At 40.3% G+C, this 23,656-nt stretch overlaps 1 protein-coding gene across 3 annotated transcripts in view; it reads right to left on the bottom strand.

Annotated features, from left to right (window-relative positions):
* The window catches only part of HPSE2 (heparanase 2 (inactive)), a 786,995-nt gene extending 764,014 nt beyond the window's left edge, over positions 1-22,981 (bottom strand). Inside the window, exons 1-2 of one of the 3 annotated variants that reach the window (XM_032134711.1) lie at positions 22,619-22,981; positions 19,443-19,600 (exon numbers count right to left, since the gene is read on the bottom strand). In XM_032134711.1, the coding sequence (XP_031990602.1) occupies positions 19,443-19,600; positions 22,619-22,908 (448 nt within the window). In that variant the 5' untranslated portion in view covers positions 22,909-22,981. The remainder of the gene's footprint in view (positions 1-19,442; positions 19,601-22,618) is intronic. The other 2 variants (XM_032134691.2, XM_032134716.2) reach the window with 2 other exon arrangements.
* Between the last annotated feature and the right edge of the window lie 675 nt (positions 22,982-23,656).

Genomic DNA, 23,656 nt, shown 5'->3' with positions numbered 1-23,656 from the left:
ATACCATTTGACCCAGCCATCCCATTACTGGGTATATACCCAAAGGACTATAAATCATGCTGCTATAAAGACACATGCACACGTATGTTTATTGCGGCACTATTCACAATAGCAAAGACTTGGAACCAACCCAAATGTCCAACAACGATAGACTGGATTAAGAAAATGTGGCACATATACACCATGGAATACTATGCAGCCATTAAAAAATGATGAGTTCATGTCCTTTGTAGGGACATGGATGAAACTGGAAAACATCATTCTCAGTAAACTATCACAAGGACAAAAAACCAAACACCGCATGTTCTCACTTAATAGGTGGGAATTAAACAATGAGAACTCATGGACACAGGAAGGGGAACATCACACTCCAGGGACTGTTGTGCGGTGGGGGGATGGGGGAGGGACAGCATTAGGAGATATACCTAATGCTAAATGACGAGTTAATGGGTGCAGGAAATCAACATGGCACATGGATACATATGTAACAAACCTGCACATTGTGCACATGTACCCTAAAACCTAAAGTATAATTAAAAAAAAGAGTTCAACATTGATGATTTGCTTCATAAACAATCTCTGATAAAGAACCACACAATTATTATACAGACTACCTCTAGCCATAGGTTCCATCCCTCTGCTGTCCAAGATCATAACGTCCATGACCAAAGGAAAGCATCATCATATTTCATTGAGCATTTTGCAAAAAAACAAAAAACACCATTTTCTTTGAGGCATTCACACCCACACACAACTTCAGTTTGAGGCATATATCTTATACAATGTCACTGTCAATTACCAGAGCCATTAAGAGGCAGAGAAGGCTTAAGTTCTGCCTTGAGTATTTGTGCTCTGGGTTCACCTTTTTAGAAAAAAAAAAAAAATTCAAATGAGACATTAAGAATTATGTACCAAGTCAAACTGCCCACCAATGGGCAGAGGTGGGGGAGGATGGATGTGAAATCCTGGTTCTGTTCCTTATAATCTATGTGGCCTTATGCAAGTCTGAGTCTCAATTTCCTCTTCTACAAAATGGGAATAATAACAGAATCTACCTCTCAGAGACATCGTGAAAATTAAATGAGATAATTACCAAATTAAAAAACATTTGTTCTTGAAAGGACATGCTCAAGGAAATAAAAAGAACCCACAGAATGAGGGGAAAATTTTGTAAATCATATGTTTGATAAAGGACTTATATCTAGAATATATGAAAAACTCTTACGACTCGATAATAAAAACACAAATAACTGAATTTAAAAAGGGATAAAGAATCTGAAGAGACATTTCTCAAAAGAAGATACACAAATGGTCAAAAAGCACAGGAAAAGATGCTCAACATTATTAGCCATCAGGGAATAAAAATCAAAACCATGATGAGATACCATTTCACACCTACTAGGATGACAAGAATCAAAAAGAGCCATTAACAAGTGTTGGCATGGATGTGGAAAAACTGGCACCCTCATACCCTGCTGGTTCAAATGTGAAATGGTATAGCCATTGGGGAAAACAATTTGTCATTTTCTCAAAGAGGACAGAATTACCACATGACCCAGCATATATTCCTACTCCTTGGTATATACTCAAGAGAAAGGAAAACATATGTCCATACAAAAACTTGCATACAAATTTTCATAGCAGCATATTTGTAACAGCCAAAAAGTCAATTAAACTAATAAATGGTTAAATGAAATGTGGTATTATATTCATACAGTGGAATATAATTTAGTCATAAAAGGAAATGAAATACTAATATGTGCTACAAGTATTAACCTTGAAAACTTTGTTAACTTAAAGAAGACAGTCACACAAATGGGATCTAATTAAGCTAAAGAGCGTCTACACAGCAAAAGAAACTATCATCATGGTGAACAGGCAACCTACAGTATGGGGGGAAAATTTTGCAATCTGTCCATCTGGCAAAGGTCTAATATCCAGAATCTACAAACTACTTAAACAAATTTACAAGGAAAAAAAAAACCCCATCAAAAAGTGGGTGAAGGATATGAACAGACATTTCTCAAAAGAAGACATTTAAGTGGCCAACAAACATATGATAAAAAGTTCAACATCACTGATGGTTAGAGAAATGCAAATCAAAACCACAATGAGATACCATCTCACATTAGTCAGAATGGCGATTATTAAAAAGTCAAGAAACCACACATGCTGGTGAGGCTGTGGAGAAATAGTAATGCTTTTACACTGTTGGTGGGAATATAAATTAGTTTAACCATTGGGGAAGACAGTGCACCGATTCCTCAAGGATTTAGTACCAGAAATACCATTTGACTCAGCAATCCCATTACTGGGTATATACCCAAAGGAATATAAATCACCTAGCCTAACCTAAACTATAAAAACACATGCACCGATATGTTTACTGCAACACTATTTACAATAGAAAAGACATGGAACCAACCCAAATGCCCACCAATGACGGACATTTCTTTATTTTCACCAATAAAGAAAATGTGGTACATATACACCAAGGAATACTATGCAGTCATAAAAAGGAATGAAATCATGTCCTTTGCAAGGACATGGATGAAGCTGGAAGCCAACATCCTCAGCAAACTAACACAGGATCAGAAAACCAAATGCTGCATGTTCTCACTCATAAGTGGGAGCTGAACAACAAGAACACATGAACACAGGGAGGGGAACATCACACACCAGGGCCTGCCGGGGGGTAGGAGGGCGAGAGGAGGGAGAGCATCAGAACAAATAGCTAATGCATGCAGGGCTTAAAACCTAGATGACAGGTTGATGCAGCAAACCATCATGGCACATGTATACCTAGGTAACAAACCTGTACTTTCTGCACATGTATCCCTGGAATTTAAAGTAAAATAAAATTTTAAAAAGTGTCACAAACGACCACATGTTGCATGATTCCCATCATATGAAATATCCAAAATAAGCAAACCAATAGAGACACAAGGTGGATTAGTGGTTGCCTAAGGCTGGGATGGAAAAGTTATGAGGAAATGGCCAAGGAGTGAGAGTTTTCCTTTTGGGCGAATGAAAATGTTTTAAAATTGACTGTGGCAATGGCTGCACAGCTCTAACTATAATAAAAAGTCACTGAATGGTAAACTTTAAATGGTATGTGCATTGTATAGGATGTGAATTCTATCTCAATAAAGCTGTTTTTAAAGGAAGATTAAATAAGACAAATACTTGTAAAGTGTTTAGCCCAGTGTCTAGCACCTTGGAAGTGCTCAATAAATGTAGTCTGATAATGTTGCTGATATTGTTGCTACTTCCAGAAGAAAATACATTTAATCTAAAAAATGTTTGTCATGCATGTAATTGATGAGAATAACCTGATCCTTTAATCTCAAAATTATGAAACCATTCTGAAATGCAGAGGAAGCTTTTAAAAATCTTGGCAATGGTCTAATAACCTAAACCTTTTTTTTTTTTTTTTCTCAGATGGAATTTCACTGGTTGCCCAGGCTGGAGTGCAGTGGCACGATCTTGGCTCACTGTAACCTCTACCTCTGGAGTTCAAGCGATTCTCCTGCCTCAGCCTCCTGAATAGCTGGGATTACAAGCACCTGCCACCATGCCTGGCTAATTTTTGTATTTTTGGTAGAGACAGGGTTTCTCCATATTGGCCAGGCTTGTCTCGGACTCTTGACCTCAGGTGATCCGCCCGCCTCAGCCTCCCAAAGTGCTGGGATTACAGGCATGAGCCACTGCACCCGGCCTAACCTAAACTCTTATAAACATTTACAACAATCAGAGATAATAACAACAGTAAATTTGTCTGGTGACACCTGTGGAATCCTCCTCAACTATTTCAGGTAAGGTTTACTGCTTCTTCCTCTATAATTTGCTTGTTCAGATTTCTACTATATCATTATCTACTCTATACATCATTTTTTTCCACTAAAGTGTAAATTCTATCAGGACAAGACAATGTCTCATTCATTTTTGTATCCTATAAGGACAGCATATTGCAACGCTGGTACATAGTAGGTGCTTAATTGAATGAACATGTAACTGTGAAAATTCATGGATATCTTATCATTTCTCATCTATCTGAACTCCTGTTTCAGCCCCCTTTAAGAACAGGAAGAAAGGGTTTGATAACTGACCAGTTTAATTACAATCGCATCTTTTCCTAACAGATTAAAACACGTCAACAAGTGAAGTTTTACTAGTTTCACCACAGTCTTGAAGTTCCAAGCATTCTCAAGAATAGAAAAATAACCCATAACAGTTTATTTAAACCCTAGGAAAGCCTATGATAGCCCTAGGAAAACACTGAGAACTTATATAATCAGCCTGTGATCCTTGCCATCATCACTAAAGCAAAATGCATGAGTAGCCCCCCCGCCGCCCAGCTCCCCGTGTTGTTTCTGCCTTTCGGTGAACATTTTCTCCTCTGGCTACCATAAGTAGTAACATTAGTATCTAGCAGCAAGCTTTGCTGTTGCAAACTTCCAGGTGATGCCCTCCTCCTGGTTCCCGGGAACCAGGAGGAGGGCATCACCTGGAAGTTTGTTAGAAATTCGGCATCTTATTTCTTACTAGATCCACTGGCGATTCAAATGCACATTAAAAGTTTAGGCATTTTTCCGTAAGAGCTGGCTGTGCCTGGCTTTAGATTCAAGCTGGCTATACTTGGGCTCTAGATTTGAAGGCCACTACAGACCAGCTGAAGTGCATTTGGCAAATCAATTCACTCAGAGGTTCTTATCCTGTGTGCACTTTACAACCACCTGGGAAAATTTTTTTAAATCACAATGCCTAAGCTCCACCCTAGAGATTGATTGAATTGGCCTAGGACCCAGTTTTGCTGTTGTTGTTATTGTGCTGCTGCTGCTTGTTTGTTTGTTTTTGAGACAAACTCTGTCATCCAGGCGGGAGTGCAGTGGCATGATTATGTCTCACTGCCTCACACTCGGGCTAAAGCAATCCTGCCGCCTCAGCTTCCCGAGTAGCTAGGACTACAGGTGTGTGCCACTAAGCCCAGCTAACTTTTTATTTTGTAGAGACGGGGTCCCCCTATGTTGCCTAGGCTGATCTCAAACATCTGGCCTCAAACAGTCCTCTGAGCCTCACAACGTTCTGGGACTTCAGGTGTGAGCCTCTGTGCCTGCCCCCAATATTTTTTAAAGCTCCCCTAGCTAATACTAACGGATAGCTAGAGTTGGGAACCACTGATTAACTTCTATAAGCTTCTATCAAATGGGACAATTAATAGTACCTGCCTCATGGGGGTGTGAAGACCAAACCTGATCACCTTTGAAAAGCTCTTGCTCCAGTAGTTGTAACATTTAAGCAATAAACAAATGGTAATTATTATTATAATACCTGGAAACCCGGAAATGAATGCAACAACAGGGATAAAAAGAATAGGCTCAGATTGTACTAGTCTGGTCCCATCCTACAAGTAGGTAACTGCCACAGTCAAAGAACACATTATCTCCAAGGACAAGTTTGCCCCTTACCTGACACTCTGAGTTTCCTTGAAGGGGCCAACTACCTCTGCAAGGTGTCAGAAAGGCCAGCACCTTCATTTGGAATTTATTGATGGAAGGTGGGGGAGCATGATTTCAGCAAGTCTGTAATACAGGAAATCCCCTTACCACACCTTCCTGATTTACACTGATTCTTGATAAACACCACATGTGTCCTCAACTCTCTTTTTCCCCTCCCCCTAAGTTTTCAATCGTTCTGTTCCACATTTAGGTGATGAAAACTTAAAACCTGTGGTTATAACTTCTATGAGAAATTTCATTTTGAAAGCTTGCTAAATTTCAACTTTATTGCCATGAGAAAAACAAAAGAAACAAAAGACCTCAGTCATTCAGTGACACAAAAACCCCAAGTGAAGACATTTCATAAGTGTAAGTTTTCTGCTGCAAGTTGTTGAAAATCCTGACTTTTGGACAGGAGTGCCATTCATTTGCTTCTACAAATGTTCTATGAAACAATAGCACTTATTTTTCTAATAGTTTTAGGTTACATGTTTAGTTTCACCTATGGATTTTAACTTGGCTAAGCCTAGCCTACAGATCCTTTTGAATCTACATCTCACAGGATTTACCCTAAGTCTACTCTTCCAAGGAGATTCGTAATGGCCAGGCAAATAAGTCCATGATCTGCTTTTCCAACAATTATAAGGAAATAAACACCCAGATGAGAATAACATACCTATCAGGCCACTGAGAGATAACCAAAGATTTACCTCAATGGTGATTACATTCATTTTTTAAAGTGTGCATGGCTTAGTGACTAAGTCACCAGAAAGCTCAAGTTCTATTTCCACTCCTCTGCTTTTTCACTATGGGCCTCCTCTGCAGTAAAGGAAGCAGACTCATCCTTCCTCTCACTGGGTGCACTGTGATAGCTAATGAATGTCTGCATTTCAAAGGTTTTTAGAATCTTTTTGGAAGTTTCAGAAGTGACTTTGGCATCCCACAGAGTGCTCTCAAATAGTGCTCCTATTCTCTGGACTGGTTTCTAACCACACCTTGGTTTGGGGCCTACTGTAAAGGCAGTCTGGGGTTCAAGTCCTAAGTCTCCAAGAATGTCATCCTACAGCCTCTTCAGGAGTCTGTCAAAGAATGACAGTTCAAAAACATGGAAGAATCCAGGAGTAAACTCACCCTTGCACACCTACAAGCACACATGGCCTCTCACAGAAACCAGAGACCCACTCTAGTCTCCCAGAGAACCTGTTTCAGATTGGCCCAACCACCCCCAAAACACAAGTACCTACACCAGTTCACCGCAGTGGAGTGGAGGGATTACTTTTAGCTGTTATACTTCATTTAAGAATGTCATGCTTAAAGGTATAAGTACTGAGTTCTAATCCCAGCTCTTCTATGTAAAAGCCCTGTTATTTTGAGCAACTTCCTTGAGTCTGTTTTCTCAGTTATAAAATGGAGATGCCAACTTAAAATAAGATTACTGTACTGTGAAAATCAGAGGAGTTTTTACAATCTTTAAATATTACAAATGTAAAGTGTAATTATTTTTCTCCTGCAGACAACTGGCTAGGGAGCTATTCAAAAATGGTGACCTTCTGCCTTCTTTAGTCTGTTTCTAACTAAACATTATCCCAGGTATTTAAAAATCTTTATTTGTGGGCTGATTAGTATTCAAATTCACAGAGCAGCATTAATGAGATGAGTGATATTCAAAGAGAATCAAAAATTCCTTAGCCAGGATTTCTTACAAATGACATAGTGATATACTATTTGAGCCAAAAATCAAAATAATGTTAGTGTCACTTTCTATCTGCATCCAAAACTTTACAAAGCATTTGTTTTATTAAAGGATATCATATTTTGATGCATAAGGTTAGTTTTGCTATGGCCATTTTTGTGACACTTACCCAAAGAATGTACTATAGTTAAAAGGATTAAGATGGATAATGGTGTTTAAAGAGATGTCACAGGGAAAGAATTAATTTAGATCAGAGAAATATGATACTATAGCAAATAACAAACAGATAACATCTTGTTTAAAAAAAAAAGTACCAATGAAAGAGAATAAACAGGTCCTCTGCATATATTCTTTACCCACTGAAAAACACACCATAATTACCAACTATAAGGTTATCTAGACAAGCAAGTTTTATAACAATGTGATTCTATCTATATACTTTAAAATGTATATACTTCCGTATGCATGGCAAATGATCTGAAAAGATACAGGTCAGACTGTTGAAAGTGGTTATACCTATGGAGTAGAATTAGGGATGGAGGCCGGGTGTGGTGGTTCACGCCTGTAATCCCAGCACTTTGGGAAGCCAAGGCAGGCGGATCATGAGCTCAAGAGATGGAGACCATCCTGGCCAACACAGTGAAACCCTGTCTCTACTAAAAATACAAAAATTAGCTGGGTGTGGTGGCGCATGCCTGTAGTCCCACTTACTCCGGAGGCTGAGGCAGGAGAATCTCTTGAACCCAGGAGGCGGAGGTTGCAGTGAGCTGAGACTGCGCCACTGTACTCCAGCTCCAACCTGGCAACAGGGTGAGACTCTGTCTCAAAAAAAAAGTGGGGATGGAACATGAAGGCGTTCACTTTTTTTTTTTTTTTTATGGCATTTCACTCTTGTTGCCCAGGCTGGAGTGCAAGAGCTCACTACAACCTCCACCTCCGAGGTTCAAGCGATTCTCTCGCCTCAGCCTCCCAAGTAGCTGGGATTGCAGGTGACCGCCGTCACGCCCAGCTAATTTTTGTATTTTTAGTAGAGACGGGGTTTCACCATGCTGGCCTGGTTGGTCTCAAATTCCTGACCTCAGGTGATCCACCCGCCTCAGCCTCCCAAAGTGCTGGAATTACAGGCATGAGCCACCGCGCTTGGCCGGCTTTCAGTTTTTATTTGATGTACATATTATTTAATGAGAGTATTCATATGCATGCATTACACTGATAATAAAATGAATAAAAAGCATAAATCTGTAAAAGTATGAAGAAGTTAAGCAACAACTAGAAGTGGAAGAGAGGCTATTAGCATATTAACTACCAAATAAGTGAGAAATAACCAGTCAATAAGTACTTACTGAAGAGCAACTACATAAAAGGCACTTTACTAGATTGTAGAAACTACAGAAATGTTACAATCACTACTCTCACAGTGCCCTATAATCTAGGAGTAGAGCCAAGTTTACATGAACATTCACAAAAAAATACCTGAGAACATAAAACAGAATATGAAAATAGCCACAAGAGTGACTTTTAGACAATAAGTATTTTAGAAACTCAGGCTCAATAAGTGTTTCATAAATGAATTAATTAAACACTTTGAGCTATGATAGTAAAGAATCATAGAAAAGGAGGAAAAACTTGAGCAGGGCTTTGAAAAGTAGGCAGAATTCAGAAATGGGTAGAATGTGGCAGAGGGATGATAGGGTGGAATATCCAGAGGGTTAGAAATAAAAAGAATGTCAGAGAGGGTACAAGCAGAGTAACAAGCTATACCATCTGCTTGTGAATAAACTTAGGTTCCTATAGGGAGGCGGACAGAAGAAGCTGGCCAAGGAGAGTAGGCTGACCCTAGGGAGCCTTGGAAAGCTCAAAAACTTGAGCTAGCAGACAAGGGATGTCGGTGAAGGTTTCGAGCTAGGCAGTGACAGGAGGAAAGTGGAGATTCAGAAAGGTTAATAAGACAACAAGATGGAGAGAGGCTGAAAACAGGAAACCCAGCTGAGACGTGCTACAGAACAGGTGTGAGGTGATGAGTGCCCAAACCAGATGAAAACAGTCACAAGGGAAACAACAATAATTATCATTTAGCCCTATTTACAAGCAAACTTTCAAATCAGACTCCAGCTAATATAAAGGCCTTTCCTCTAGGGGAAAGGCCTTTGAAGCTGACTTGGTAGAGGAATGAGAAACACTGTGCTGCTATGTTGTAACAGGGGTAATGAAAATCACCAGCTTTGGAGAGAGACTGTCCTGGATTCAACCACAGCTCAGCCATTTACTAGTACAGTTACTTAACCCCTGAGACATTTTGCAGACTATATAACCTCTTTGTTCCTTGATTTCTTCATTTTAAGTGTCTATGGTTGTGTTCCCTACTTGAATTTAACAAAATCTCAGTTCAAACAGAAAGATAAGGGAAAGAGGTATGAAGAAAAGGCTTTCTTGAAATCTCACCTTTATCAATTCCCTTTTCTCTTCACAGGACTTCACTAGGCTTAAAACTTGAAGGAAGAATAAGTCAGAGTATGGTTCAGTGTATAAATAAAAAGTAATTATAAAATTGCCCAGTAATTTTTTCAAATATTCTCAAAATTGTCCAATAATTTTTTCAAATATTCTTATTTCTCTTTTTTCCTGAAATTTCCCTTACATCAATAACACCGTTGATCCATTTCTGTTGTTCCCTTCAATGCATCTGCTTCCAAAATATACCTCCTTCCTAGAGAAATTGTAAGTCCTTTCCTACATTGGATCAGTTGTTGTTCTACTCCTTCAACATGTCCTAAAATGTGACAATCATTTCTTTGAATTGTTCATGTGTCTTCCTGCAGTTATCGTTCTCTGTTTTACCTAACAACTATTTTGTGTCATAACCCACAAGACCTTTGAATATGTTCATGGGACTATATTCATGGGAAGGCGTATGGCACACATTTTTTTAATGCTCCACAATGCTTAGTTTAGGGGTTTTGGAGCCAGACAAATGAATGGACAAATAAATAAGACAATGCATGATTCAAAGATTGAATCCCTCTCTTACCTAAGCACAATACAGGACTGGGATCTAATCCTGGTTCTACCAACTATTTAATACTTCATAGCAGAGGCTCCATTTAAGCTTGAAGGTTTAATGACTGATATCACTGAATCCCTGTAGCACAACTCATTAGCTGGGTAGTCTTGGGCAAATTACTTAACCTGTCTGTGCCTTGGTTTCCCCATCTGTCAAATGGGGTAAACAGCACTTTCCTCATAGGGTTGATGGAAGGATTAATACATTAATGCATGTACACTGCTTAAAACAGTACCTGGCACATAATAAGCATTCAATAACTTTAAGTTATTATTATTATGATTGTGTTATTACTATTATTGGGCTGCAGAGAAACATTCATTCTTCCATAGTATTTAAGAGATAATGTCCCAAATCTTGGCAGTTTACCTTTTCCCAGCTTTCTAACTTCACTTTCCAAACCAAGTGAAAATAAGGTACTGGTTTAACCCCTAATTCCTTCAACACAAACATATAGATACATGCATGCACCCATCTTTTCTAAATATACAGCATATACATTTCACTCTTCATTATTTGCTACACAAAAACCAAAACACATATATTTAGGTTTGTAAATAACATAAATACTTTGTTTGACTTAATGTGTCTGTTCCATGCAGTATGATGATGGTTAGGTCTATATTGGTTTTTTTGTGTGTAACAATAGCAGTGTATTTTTATTGTAAATTCCTAAGGACAAAAATGACCTGCTTAAGTCAGTCTGGGTACTTGGACTAAATTGGAGTGCATATTCAGAAAAGAATTTTAGAAAAATTCAGAGAAAGAGGGAAATTAATGGGTACTGACTTAGCAGAAGGTTTAATGAAAGATGGAATTTGAGTAGAGCTTTCAAGAACAGGTAAAATTTTCAATTTCAGGCGAGAGGGAGACTTGTGTTCAACATGGAAAGTATAATATATGTAAGTGGAGAAGTAGAGGAACTAAGCAAAGATTGGTCTAACTAAAGAGAGGACACTGGAGACCACTACAAAATTTATGTTTAATATATAAGATCACAGCACTCTTGAGCGTACAGTTCATGTTTATTCCTCTTGGTTGCCCCAATATCTAGCACTAAGTCTGGCTTAGATATAACTGATAATCAAAAAACATTTATTGAATTGAGCAAAATTACACTGTCTTTTACCATATCAAAGTGAAGAAAACTGAATGGAACTGAACTCAACTCAATTAGATCATGAAAGCCAATGGATAAAATAACTCAACAAACTTGTACAAGGTATGTAAGCCTTGAACAGCACTAACCACTAGTCAAGAAATAGGTCTTCACTTTGCCTAAATTACCACCGATAGAGAAGTTCAGGGAATGAGACACAAAATTCTCTCATTCTCATATTCATTCTCACTCTCTTTCTGACAGACACACACACACACACACACACACACACACACACAGCTCAGAGTTTCAATCTACTGTCTTATAGACTAAGATAGCTGAAAGCATGATTAAGGAACTAAGAAGTACCCAAATTAAGATTCTTAACATCTAATCCATTTTGACGAAGGATTCTCAGACGAGACTTCCGACTACAGGAGTCCAGATCACATGACCAGCGGACTAAGCAAAACCAGAAAACTTTTTGAAAGAAACTGCTTTTCTTCCATGAGGTCCCCATCCCATCAGTAGGGATTGGGAGACCAGGAGAGATAATTTAAATGAATTTGGCAGATGAAATAATAATTTGGTATTGGCAACAGTAGTACAGTTGCATTGTACAAAAAAAATTGATGAACTACCTTTTTCCCCAACGCCCAGGTGGTAAATTATACAAATATGGTCAGCATTAAAAGGTTTATTTACTGGCTTTTCTGATTCGCTGAAATTAATTAAGCCACCTCCACAAGTAATGGACCAGTATTTCTTGGTCTCTACCACTTCTAGCAGTATGCACGTGGCCACAATGACTACACTGTGACTAGACATGGTGACTAAATCTTTGTAAGATACAAATTCAAATTTACTGGGATATAGTGAACTGCAGCTCACACTCAGGGCCTGGGTACAAAATTTCAAAGGTATTACAGAAATGCATCCATTTTGATTTCAAAAGGCAGAATAAAATAAACAAAACTTCATAAACATACATAAAATTTCAGGTGATTACTGACACTTTTTAATACAATATTAAATTATATCAAATCCTTCTAAAGTTATTGGCAGACAAATTGTGAAATGCCAAGGATGAAGTTAGAATGAAGGCTTTTCTTGGGCCTAAAATTCTCTATGAACTGCTTTTAGCTGCTGCTGATGAAGTGACAAGAAGTCAGTAGTAAGTAATTTGACAATTATACCTGGGCCCAATTAATCTTCCCAGCTTCAGTGTCAAACAGGGGCCTGAAACTGGATGCCTACTCAATGAGTAAATAAATGATTATAAAATACTAGCCTGCATTTACTCTACAAAAGAAGGAAGAATAACATAAAATAACAAGCAAATTTTAAGACCTTTTACTTTATAAAACTTGCAATGTAAGGACCTAATTAATAATTCAATTTTAGGATCTGTCTTTTAAGCATGCTTTGTAACTCAAACCTTGACAAATGCAGTTATTATAACACAGTTTAGTTAGAGGGAGGGAATGTATCTGTCTAGTGATTTGGAAAGGGAAGATGGGAGAGAGCAAGTGTCATGGAAGGCCCCTGTTGAAATGTGTCCTTCCCTTCTCCAATGAAGTAAAATAAGTTATAATGGCCTCTTTTATCCTCTAGGGACAGTTCCACTTTACTATGCCTAAATTTCAAGATTCCCATAATCTGATCTGGATTTACCCAACCAATATTTTCTCTCACACATGTACTTTCTTTTTCTTCTTCTTCTTCAACTACATATTTTGAAGTTAAGAAAAATAGATTAGAATGTATTAAAACCCAATTTAAACATAATTCTAGCAATATGAACTTTGCTTGGGATAATTTCTAATGTACTTTACTTTTATAGATTTTTCTTTAATTATAAACATTTCTATTTAACAAAAATGTGTAAATAGGCTTCTATAAAAGAGATTTTGACATGGTTCTACCACATGAACTAAGATAATTCTAACATACTTTCTATGTAGCCAGGGTGGTCTCCTTCCTGCCCAAATATATATGAGGATTTGCCTCATGCTCTTTCCCTTGAGTTGCATATTCTCTCTTCTTGTCTCTCTCTCTCTAAGGTCTACCTACCTATCTAACTCCCACCTAAGTCTCACCAGCATTCAACTCTACTTTTCTTGTTATACCCTGGCAAACTATTATATTCCACTTAGCACTTCATTCTAAATTGTCTTTCTGTTATTCTTCAGTTTTGTCAGTGTTAATGTTGTCTCACCAACAACACTATTGGTTCATTGACAGCAGACGCAGTATCTTTTGAAGAATACAAGTCAGGTATCTTGTAGAGTATCCTTCAGTTTGGGTTTGACTAATGTTTTCTCATGTTTACTGAGAGTTACAGATTTGGGGAAAGAATATTACATGGTGAAGTGCCCTTCTCATTATATCATATCAGAGAATAATACATGATATCAATATGACTTATCTGCTGATGTTAACCTTAGTCACTGATAAAATGATATCTGTCAATTTCTTCAGTGAAAAGTTACTATTTTCCCCTTTGGAGACTCTTTTCTTTAAATCCAAGTCATACTCAAAGGAAGAGGAATTAAGCTACACCTCCCAGGGAGAATTTGTGGACATATATTAAAACCACCACAATAATTAGTTAATAAATATTATGAGGGAGATGCTTTAAGGCTATGCAAATATCCTCTTTTAGAGTTCCACCCGCTAAGTCCAACACTTGATTAAGGTATCTCGCCTAAAGCAATTACTACTGCTGTGTTCTAATGGTGATTTGGGATAGCATCTTTTATTTATTTTATATTCTGCCATTCTTTGTCTAGCATGAAACTAAACAGAGAGTAGATAATCAGTACATACTTATTAAATGTAACAGAATTTCAAAACCATTATGTGAAATACAATGAAATAATAGAAGGTGGATAAGTTCAAGGCAAATATGTATTTTGGCAGTTGTGCTGTTCTTACACCATAAGTCTTGATTGATAGAATGGGATTAAAAAGAAAAAGAATTAACTACTTCATCTGTGGAAAAGCTTCCTACAGAAAAGAGAATAATAATAGTTATACAGTGTCTTAGAGTGTACAAAGTATACACACATTCATCATTTAGAATTTAGAAGCTCTCTGAAGAGAAAAATCTTTAGGAGATAAAGATAAAAGATATTTGAAAGTTGTGAAAAGGCACTGTTACACCAAGAATTGAAAAATCAGGGATAGAAATTACATTAGGCTAACAAAGAAAAGCAAAAGTAAAGGCAAGGTAGAAACAGATACAATTTTTTAAAATGTAGTTCTAGTGCAAGGCTTTAAACTGGGTGATAAAGTTAATTTAACACATAGCATAAAATCAAGACAACTTAGACAACGAAAGATAAAGAGCACATGGTTAAAATCATGAAGCATGCCATTAAAAAATAAGCATCAAGAATGGACTGCATGGGAATATGTGTTGAAAGTGTAAAATAAATAGAATCTTCATGTATACCTTCAGTCATTTCTCCACTGGTCACCTCCATTTTCCCAGGGCCTTTCACAGTGCTTTTAACCTAGCATACACCCAAGAAAATTTGCTGAAGATCTACCATGTCTCATAAAGGCTAGACATTGTGGATATACAATAATTAGATATGGTCTCTTCCTATAAAGAATTTGCATTCTAGATGGAAAGGTAAAATATATATATATATAAGTATATATATATAAAGTTGAATGTGTATATATATGTGTATATATGTGTATATGTATGTGTGTATATATATCTAAAATTAAATGGCAAAAGAAGGCAGAAGGAGCCAAAAGAAAAGCATAAAGAGTAAAAGCTACGGCAGTCTAAAGAATGAAGAGATCACTGTGGAATGACCTGTTCAAGAGCAGTTTTGTGCAAATAAGGAACATTTGCAATGGGCCTTCAAAAACTAGATGGGATGGAGTAAGCTCTGACTTGAGCCAAGAGAAAGACATTCAAGGCATATTCATATACTAACTGAACAAAGGTATGGGGTTGAGATAATAAAGGTGCTTTAAGGAGACAGTGAACAATCAAGTAAGTTGGGCTGTAATAAAAAGTATATGGAAACACAGGGTAGTAAAAGTAAGCTGAGACTGAAATGTGAAAGGTTTTGAATGTCAGGTTGAGGGGTTTGAACATATTATGTAAGCAATCCAAAAATAACCATAGTTTTTTAGCAAAAGAGCAACATGATGAATATGACATTTTAGAAATATTAAGCTGGCTTTTGATATACATTAAAAAAATGGTGTACATCTTCATTAAAGATGCAGTTATGGTCTTAAAAAAACATGCATAGAAATAAACCACATTGAATACAATACAAAGAGGGGAAGACTGGAAAAAAATAAACTTAAGAACAGAAGAATGACCCAAGATTTCCTTGTTGAGAGCAAGTAAAGCATAACATTACACAGAACAAAAAGGAAGTTAGGCAACGGTAAGATTCCTAGGGTATAAAGAACAACTCTATTTTTACTTCTTCCATCATCACTATTTGTGTATGTAATTCAAGGTGCCTAAGCATAGAGTAGAATAGTTAACTGCATCAAAGGAGTAACCAGTGAAGCTCCCAAAGTGATACATAAACAGTGGTTTTACAAAGTTAGAGAAAATAGTTGCATTAATGTGCTCAGAAAGTATCTGGAAAACAGAAGACACATGAGTTGTTAATTGCATTATTAATTCATGGGAAAACAAGGGGAACAACAAAATCACATCAGGGGCCAGGCACAGTGGCTCATGTCTGTAATCCCAGCACTTTGGGAGGCTGAACTGGGCAGATCACTTGAGGTCAGGAGTTCAAGACCAGCCTGGCCAACGTGGTGAAATCCCATCTCCACTAAAAATACAAAAATTAGCCGGGCATGGTGGCGCACACCTGTAATCCCAGCTACTCAAGAGGCTGAGACGCGAAAATCACTTGAACCCGGGAGGCAGAGATTGCAGTAAATCAAGATAATGCCACTGCCCTCCAGCCTGGGCAACAGAGGAGACTCCATCTCGAAAAAAAAAAAAAAAAAATCTTATCAGGATTAACCAGAAAAGTGGAGGCTTTTTGCTCAATGCTACAACTATCCATTCATTTTAACATTAGTACATAACAAAAGCCACCTTTGGTTCTCAACTCTGTTCCTTAAAGATAATTCTCCTTACATTCTCTCAGTCCTCTCAGGTAATTCCATAAATCTACTTTCTGCCTTCTGTAAAAACTTCAGTCTCATGAAATCTTACTCACTCCTTAATCCCACTTTAAAACATTAAATATATATTAGAAATTTGCTGAAGTTGTCTTTAATGAAAGTAAGAATCCTTACCTTTCTTATAGTGTTGTGCAGTCAAAAAAATAACTTACAAACATTACCTCTTAGAACCTTCAGAGAAGCAATGTACAGCAGGTAATTATCATCATTCACATGCTATAAACAGTAAGCTCCGGGCCACACATTCGTAAGTGATAGGGCCAGGCCTGCAATACAAGCTTCCTAAGTCCAAATTCCATTTTCTCTTCACTGTATCATTCAGTTTCATAATGTGCCAGTAGGTATATCTTATTACTCAAAATGTATGTTGTTATTCTGTACTATGTTTAAGTAAATACATTTTTTAATAAGATGCCTTTATGCCCAAGTGCTTACTTACTACAGGGCCATTTCCTAAGAAGGCTTAATTACTTTAAGATGCTCGTGATGATAACAGTTATCACTAGATGAAAAGGGACAACAGAAGCATAATGTTTTCGAAATTGCTGAGACTATACCAAGAACATTTTGCCTTGAATTCTGCAATGCAACATGCAACAACAAAGACAGTATGGGTAATTTAAGGATATGTGAGCTTCAAAGGGCAGAAATAGGACATTCTCATTCTCTTTAACTCTGCTAAAGCCTCAAATACTGATATAGTTCAGAGCATCTTATTACTAGGAAAACATAAATCAAAAGGAGTTCAGCTAGGAGCAATAAAACAGATTAGTGTCTGAAAGGACTGACTTTAAAGAAAGTTTTAAAAGAATTAGATCCAGGTAGTCTAGATAAAAAACAGCTATGAGGAAACTTTTTTTTTAAGCTAACACTCACACCAAAGGCGGAAATTATTTTGAAGATAGATGTCTAAAAAATGCAAACAGGAATAATTGTAAATACTTATAAAGGGAAAATTCAGGATAAATTTCCCAGCAAAAGCTTATGGGACAGAAGAACTCTCTCCCCTATGAGTGGTGAAAAACTACATTTCTAGAGATATTTAATGCCAGGTTGGACAAAACGAGAAAAGGATTCCATATGGAATGATCCTATACTGGTCCCTGACGTGATAGAGGACTGAAGGTGACCTCTTAGATCTTTTCCATTTATGGTTTTATTTTAATTCTATATAGTTTTACAGGGCACTGCCTTCGGCCAATTTCTTTTCTCCCCATGATGCCCACTTTCTCCTTTCACAAAGGAAACAAATTGTAGCCTTCATTTTAAGCAGATCTCATTGTTCTCAATGTAACATAATCCTAGGTATAAGGTTGGGAGAAACAGACCAATTTCTAAACTTATAATGGTCCTTTCCTCCCTCCCTCACCCCCAGCAATTCCTGGGGCTCTTACAAGTTTTCCCACAAACTAAAGAGGAAGTAGTTCAAATGGATTGGAAGAAGAGCTATCTCATCAGAAAAACCATTAATATTCTCCCTTCTTATGTCTGATCACAGAGCTGACAGTGACCCAGGGAGCTATAAGGTTCTGGGTCAAATTGCCACAGGAGGTGCCGTTAAAGACTATCTTTTACCTTTCAGCATTTATGCTGAGTGACAGCAAAAGTCTACTTGCAATCCATAGTTTTATAGCAATGACTTTTATCTTTGAAAAGATATAGCCTTAAACACCTATGTGCTTTGGCAAATGTTATAAAAGAGTAAGTCCTAGTCATGCTCCAAACTCAAGAAGCCTTAGCCTTGCCCTCTTTCTCTATTCTGGCACTTAAAAAAAAAATGTTCCTCTGCCACCCTTGAAATACATTCCAATACCTCTCCAGAAGTACTTTTCAATGAAGGCCCAAGAAAATACAAGGGCATTTGCTCCTTTAGCTGATTTGTAAGGACAAGATATAACAAAATTCGGAAGGCTCTGAAAACCTGTCCCTGAGCCCTTTATATATAAAGCTGTAGTTTACTTATGAGAAGGAACAGCAACGGGGATGATAGCCCTCCACGAATGGACACTAATGCCTCTTCTATCCAATCTTAACAGTGTCAATAGCTCAAGAAACGCCAATACCCTCATCGTGCCTCTTTGAAAGTATGTCCCTCCACTTAAACAAGAAGTTCATAGAAGTTAACGCCTAACCTTCTAAACAAAAATTTTTCAATAGCATTTTCATTTTTTTCCCTAGTAAAAATGAGACTGTTCAAACCAAAGAAGATTGGCCTCTCAGACTGAAATAGGATTTCAAGTTTTCAAAGCCCTTCCAACACTTATCTAATCCGGTTAGCATTTGTAATCCCATTTTAAAACAGAAAAAAAAATGCAACTCTGAGATTAGGCAATCTGAAGAAAAACTAACTGGAGATTTCCAAACCTTCCTCAACAAGGGACCAATTTAAAAGGGATTATTCCAAAAAACTTTAGAGTAGGTTTCAAAAACGGCTGAATTCCTTCTGTACCCTAATCAAAGGAAGGCAAGAAATAAGAAAAACAGAAAGGCACTTTGCCTAGAATTTTAGCAATGAAATATGATTCTGACCTTTAATAATCTATGAACCTGGCTGAATTTTCTCAAAAAACCTGCTGCATCTACACCCCGCAGGAACAGCCTGCTAAGCAGTTTGAGCTACGAGCTCTCAGCCTCCAAGACAGCCGCCCAGCAAAAGGCCGGCAGCTGGGTGAGGACAACCTGGAGAACCCCCTTTGCGCAATGAGGTCAGGGGTTCCACACTGCAGTGTCTCCTCGTCTGAAGCTTCCAACTTTTCATTTTCAGGCGAGCTGCAACCAGGCTTTCCAAATCTGCCTCAACGCGCGCGCGCGCGCATACACACACACGCACACGAACACACAGATACACAAACACAGCGGGTGCTTGCTTCCGCTCCCCAAATAAAGAATGGTAATCAAGTTTCTCACCATCCTCATAGTTTTTGAGATAGTAATCCGGGCCCGGGCCCCCGCGGCTTTTCGCCGGGTTCCTCAGGTTCTGGAACTGCAGGAAGTCGGTCCTTTTGCCCCCGAAGCGCAGAAAGGCGGGCGAAAGTCCCCGGGCCAGGGTCACCAAGCGCTTGGAGCTGCAGAGGAAGAGAATAAGAGAGGAAAGTTTCCCGGGACAGGACGAGAGCGCGTGGGGCACGGAGAAGGGCCCTCTTCCTACTCCCTGAGGGCGACCTGGCCGGGGCTAGAGGCTCTGTGCCTGCCCCAGCCGGCAGTTCACGCTGGCCCTTGGCCGCTCCCGCAGCGTCTAGCTAGTGCCCCGCGCCCCAGCCCGCCCTCACCGCCCGGCTCCGGGGGCTGTGCCTCCCGCTTCCAGGCGCCTGCAGAGGCTCCCTCCCGCAGACACCCAGATCCTGATCTCCTAAAGGCTACAGATTGTGTTTGTTCATAGAGTGTTTGTATGGGGTGGGTGTATGTGCTACCAGCACGGCGCTAAAGCGTAGTTGCCTGGCTTCTGCCACTGCCAGGAAAGCGCTCCGGGCGGAGACGCGCTAGGCGCGCCTACCTCTGGCTTCCGACCCTTGCCAAAAACTTGTATGCTGAAAGCCGGCATTGCCTCCTCAGTCCCAGGGGCCCCACAAACCTCCGTGCAGGAGGTGAAACCTGCCTTGTTTCTCTCAGACCAGGCCCGGCGCCTGAGCTTAAGTGGATTCCTACTTTCTTTCTTTTAATGTCCGAGTTGATTTTCCCTTTTCACTGTATTGTAAAAACCGCATTGTTTCCCAAATCCCCGGACGGAGAGATCCCCAGGGTAAACCCTTGCCTTTCCAAGAACACTTCTCCACTCCCGCACCACCACCACACACACACAGTAAAGGCAGTCTCTTTGGCCCCTGAAATAATTCCGCCTGATCTCAGGAAAGGTAACATCCTCCTCCCCACCCCACCCCCGAGTTAGGCTCCATCTTTCTTCTTTCCCACTTGGGGCCGTTTGGAACCGCTAGGGAAAATGAAGCTTGCCGAAATGTGGAACCTGCGCGTTATGGGATATTAAATGAGCATCAAAACAATAGCATTTGCATCTATTTAAGGTCAGGATTTCCATCAAATAGGTTTTTTAAAAGCCAAAGGCTGCTGCTTTGGGAAGGAGTAGAAAAGGAGCAATGCAGATACTGATAATGCTGAGGGGATCAGCTGTTGATTTCCGGGTCTGTAAATTATTTTTTAACGCTTTACTGTTTCAGATTCTGAAAACCCAAATCCAAACGGTGACGTTAAAGAGCATCATAAAGGAGGTGGATACGAGGAAGAAAAAACAGACTCTGCTTTTGGAGAGTTTTTTGAGAACAGACGTGGCTATCCCAGGGTCTTGTAACCAGAATGGTCGTTTGGCTGAAGTCTCCGGGACCGCGCTCCAGGACATGCACAGTCAAGGCGTCGCGTGGGCCTACTGTGGCAAAGGAGACGTCCGCGCGAATCCGGTCCTGGGGAAAGGGCAATTCCAACAACCTTTCATCCAGAAGCCTGCACAGCCAATGCGAATGCACTCCGCCAGGACTTCTTTCCCCGAAAATCTGCCTTTCGGACTCTTTTCTGAGGTAGAAAAGCATTAGGCGAACAGGCTGATTTTTAAAAAGAAGAAAGCAAGCTGGGCGGGGGGAAGGGGTCTGCGCAGCTGAAGGAGTTCAATGAAAGTGGGACAAGCATTGCGGAAAACTCCGTTGCACCCTACATTCGGACAAGCTCGGAGACGCGCTCTACTGCACCAAAGAGCTTTCGAAGAGGAAGCTGGGCCGCGCGAAGCTGGCTGTTCCGCCCTCGCAGCAACCGCACCAACAGGAACCGAAACGGCCTCCGCAAGGGCAGCTACAGCCTCTCAGTCCTCCCGCTACCTTTCCTCCACGTGGAAGGAGCGCTCCACGTGGCGCCTCCCGCTACCTGCTGCGTCCGCAGACCCGACCCGGGCCAGGGGGACAACCCCAAGAGCTGAGAGGCGCGTGCACCTCAAGAAGCAAAACTCGAATTTCGCAAGGAGTGAAAAATACGAAGGACGCACAACGGACCTGGCCTTGGGGCAAAGTGGGACTGAGAGCGCTGAGGGCTCTTCGAGGGGAACCCCCACAGCTGAGGCTCCAACTTGAAGGGAATTTTTAAAAACTCAACATTTGGATTCGACATTGCAGAGGATTTATTTCTTATTTTACACTGCAACTCTGTCCCTGATGGGAAGGCATCGCAGTTGCCTAACTGCCAAACTGCAACAACCCGGGAAGAGTGTGAGCCCAATTAGATTACAAGCCCTAGAGCAAAAGGGATCACAAACCTCCGGGTTTGCTAATCTGCTGGTGCGGGGTTCAGATCTCCGAAGCCTCCCTGGAGTATTTCTGGGACTCTTACCGCTTCCTTTATAACGCTGTGACCCTAGCGAGGATTTTTTTTTTCTTTAAAGAAAAGCTAAACTGTGCAGTTACCGCAGGAGATTTAAGGAGGAGGAACTGGGGGGGAGGGGGGCATTCCGTCTATAAAAAGCGCCTTACAAAGTCCTAAAGTCTGGAAATGACAGCGGAGGACATAAAATAAAAAATTTTAACTCCGATCCAACTTGCCCACCACTCAAACCTCTGCTTAAATTCGTTTTCTGTCTGAGAGTGGGAGAGAACTGACGAAACGATCTTTCCGTGGAAAATTCCACTTTCGTGCAATCCCGCTTGAACACTCACAGACACACACACTCTCCTCTCTGTCTCACATACACACACACCCCCACACACATACCCATTTCTTTCAGCTCTTTGTTGTTTGAGATCTTTTCTTCTCTTTTGTAACTACTCTGAACCTCTTGTTTCTTTTTCAGAAGGAGACGGGAAGGCTAATTGTGGATATATGTAAGCACAACATTTTTTCAGTCATAACTGATAAGTTTCTGAAATGCCTTCTGCATTGCAAACATGTGCATCTTAATAGAAAACATTGCTTTCTCAATCACTACTTACAGCCTCACAGCACACAATCCAGGAGGAGGAAAACCTCCTTTCTTCTCTTTGAGAGATCTGCTTGGCTTATTTTCTTCTTTCCCCTTTGGAATGGGGGATAGGAAGGGGTTGAGGGGGTGTTACTAAAAAATTTTAAATGATCCATCGAAGCCCCTGCCTTACCTTAGGAAATCGAGCCAGCCATCATGAATGATGGACGGATCCAGCTGCAGAGAGAGGAAGTTCTCATTGACTGTCCTGACTGGGTTCTTGGTGCTCACATCAAGTAGAATCAGGGTCTTTTCCTTCAAACCTGCAGCTCTGTCTACAGGCAAGGGTCTCCTGTCTCCAGCTTGGGAGGAAAGGGAGAGATGGAGCAACAGAGCCAAGTAGAGAGCCCCCGGGGCTAGGCACGCGGGGGGGCGGGAGTTGCTGGAGGGCATGGCTTCAGGGAAGGCACAAAGCACCCTCATTCAATCCCTCTGATTTAAACCCCTCTTCCCACTGGGTCTCGCTAGTGACTAATTGTCCTTATCTAAAGTGTGTGTCTGTCCGCCTTTTTACCCCTTTTTTTCCCTTCCTCCCACTACCCCCCCAACACACACACACACACTCTCTCTCTCCCTCTCTCTCTCGCTCGCTCGTTTTTTTTTTTTTTTTTTTTTTTTTTATTTTTTTTCAGTGTTTTGGTGCTGGTGGAGCGAACTCACGCCCCTAGCCAGCCTTCCCAGTGACTCTTGCCAAGAGAACTCGTACACCGGCACCGCCCCTTTAAGAGATTTCTACTGCAGACATTTTTTAACTTTTTAAAGGTAAGGGGAGGGGGGCAGGCGGGAAGGAGGAGAAAAGTGTGGCGTTGGACCCTCCTAATTTAACCCGCTAGGGTCAGGAAGCAGAGGGAGGAATCCAAACGATGCCGTTGTACCGTCTCGGGTACAGAGCAAAGAGTCTCGTTTTTACGTCCTTCCCTGCGAGGCTCTGGAGGGCGGTTCAAGCTCCGACTCCGACCCGAAAGCCCTGGCGCCAACCCCGGACACGCTGGGGTAGTGTTGCCACCGACAGCACGCTTGTTTGTCCTGACAGCGTCAGGCACTTCGTCCCCTCAGGGCCCTTTTCTGGTTGAAGCAGCAATAATAGCAAGGGCGGTTAAGTTGCAGAGGGGTCTTGAGGCGGTGATTCCCGTCAAAGCATAGAGCCCTGAAGGAGATTCCCCGAACAGGA

The sequence above is a fragment of the Hylobates moloch genome, unplaced genomic scaffold, assembly GCF_009828535.3.
Source record: "Hylobates moloch isolate HMO894 unplaced genomic scaffold, HMol_V3 SCAFFOLD_3, whole genome shotgun sequence".
NCBI lineage: Eukaryota > Metazoa > Chordata > Mammalia > Primates > Hylobatidae > Hylobates > Hylobates moloch.
The sequence above is the reverse complement of the archived record's forward strand: the minus strand, read 5'-3'. Positions and strand labels throughout refer to the sequence as shown.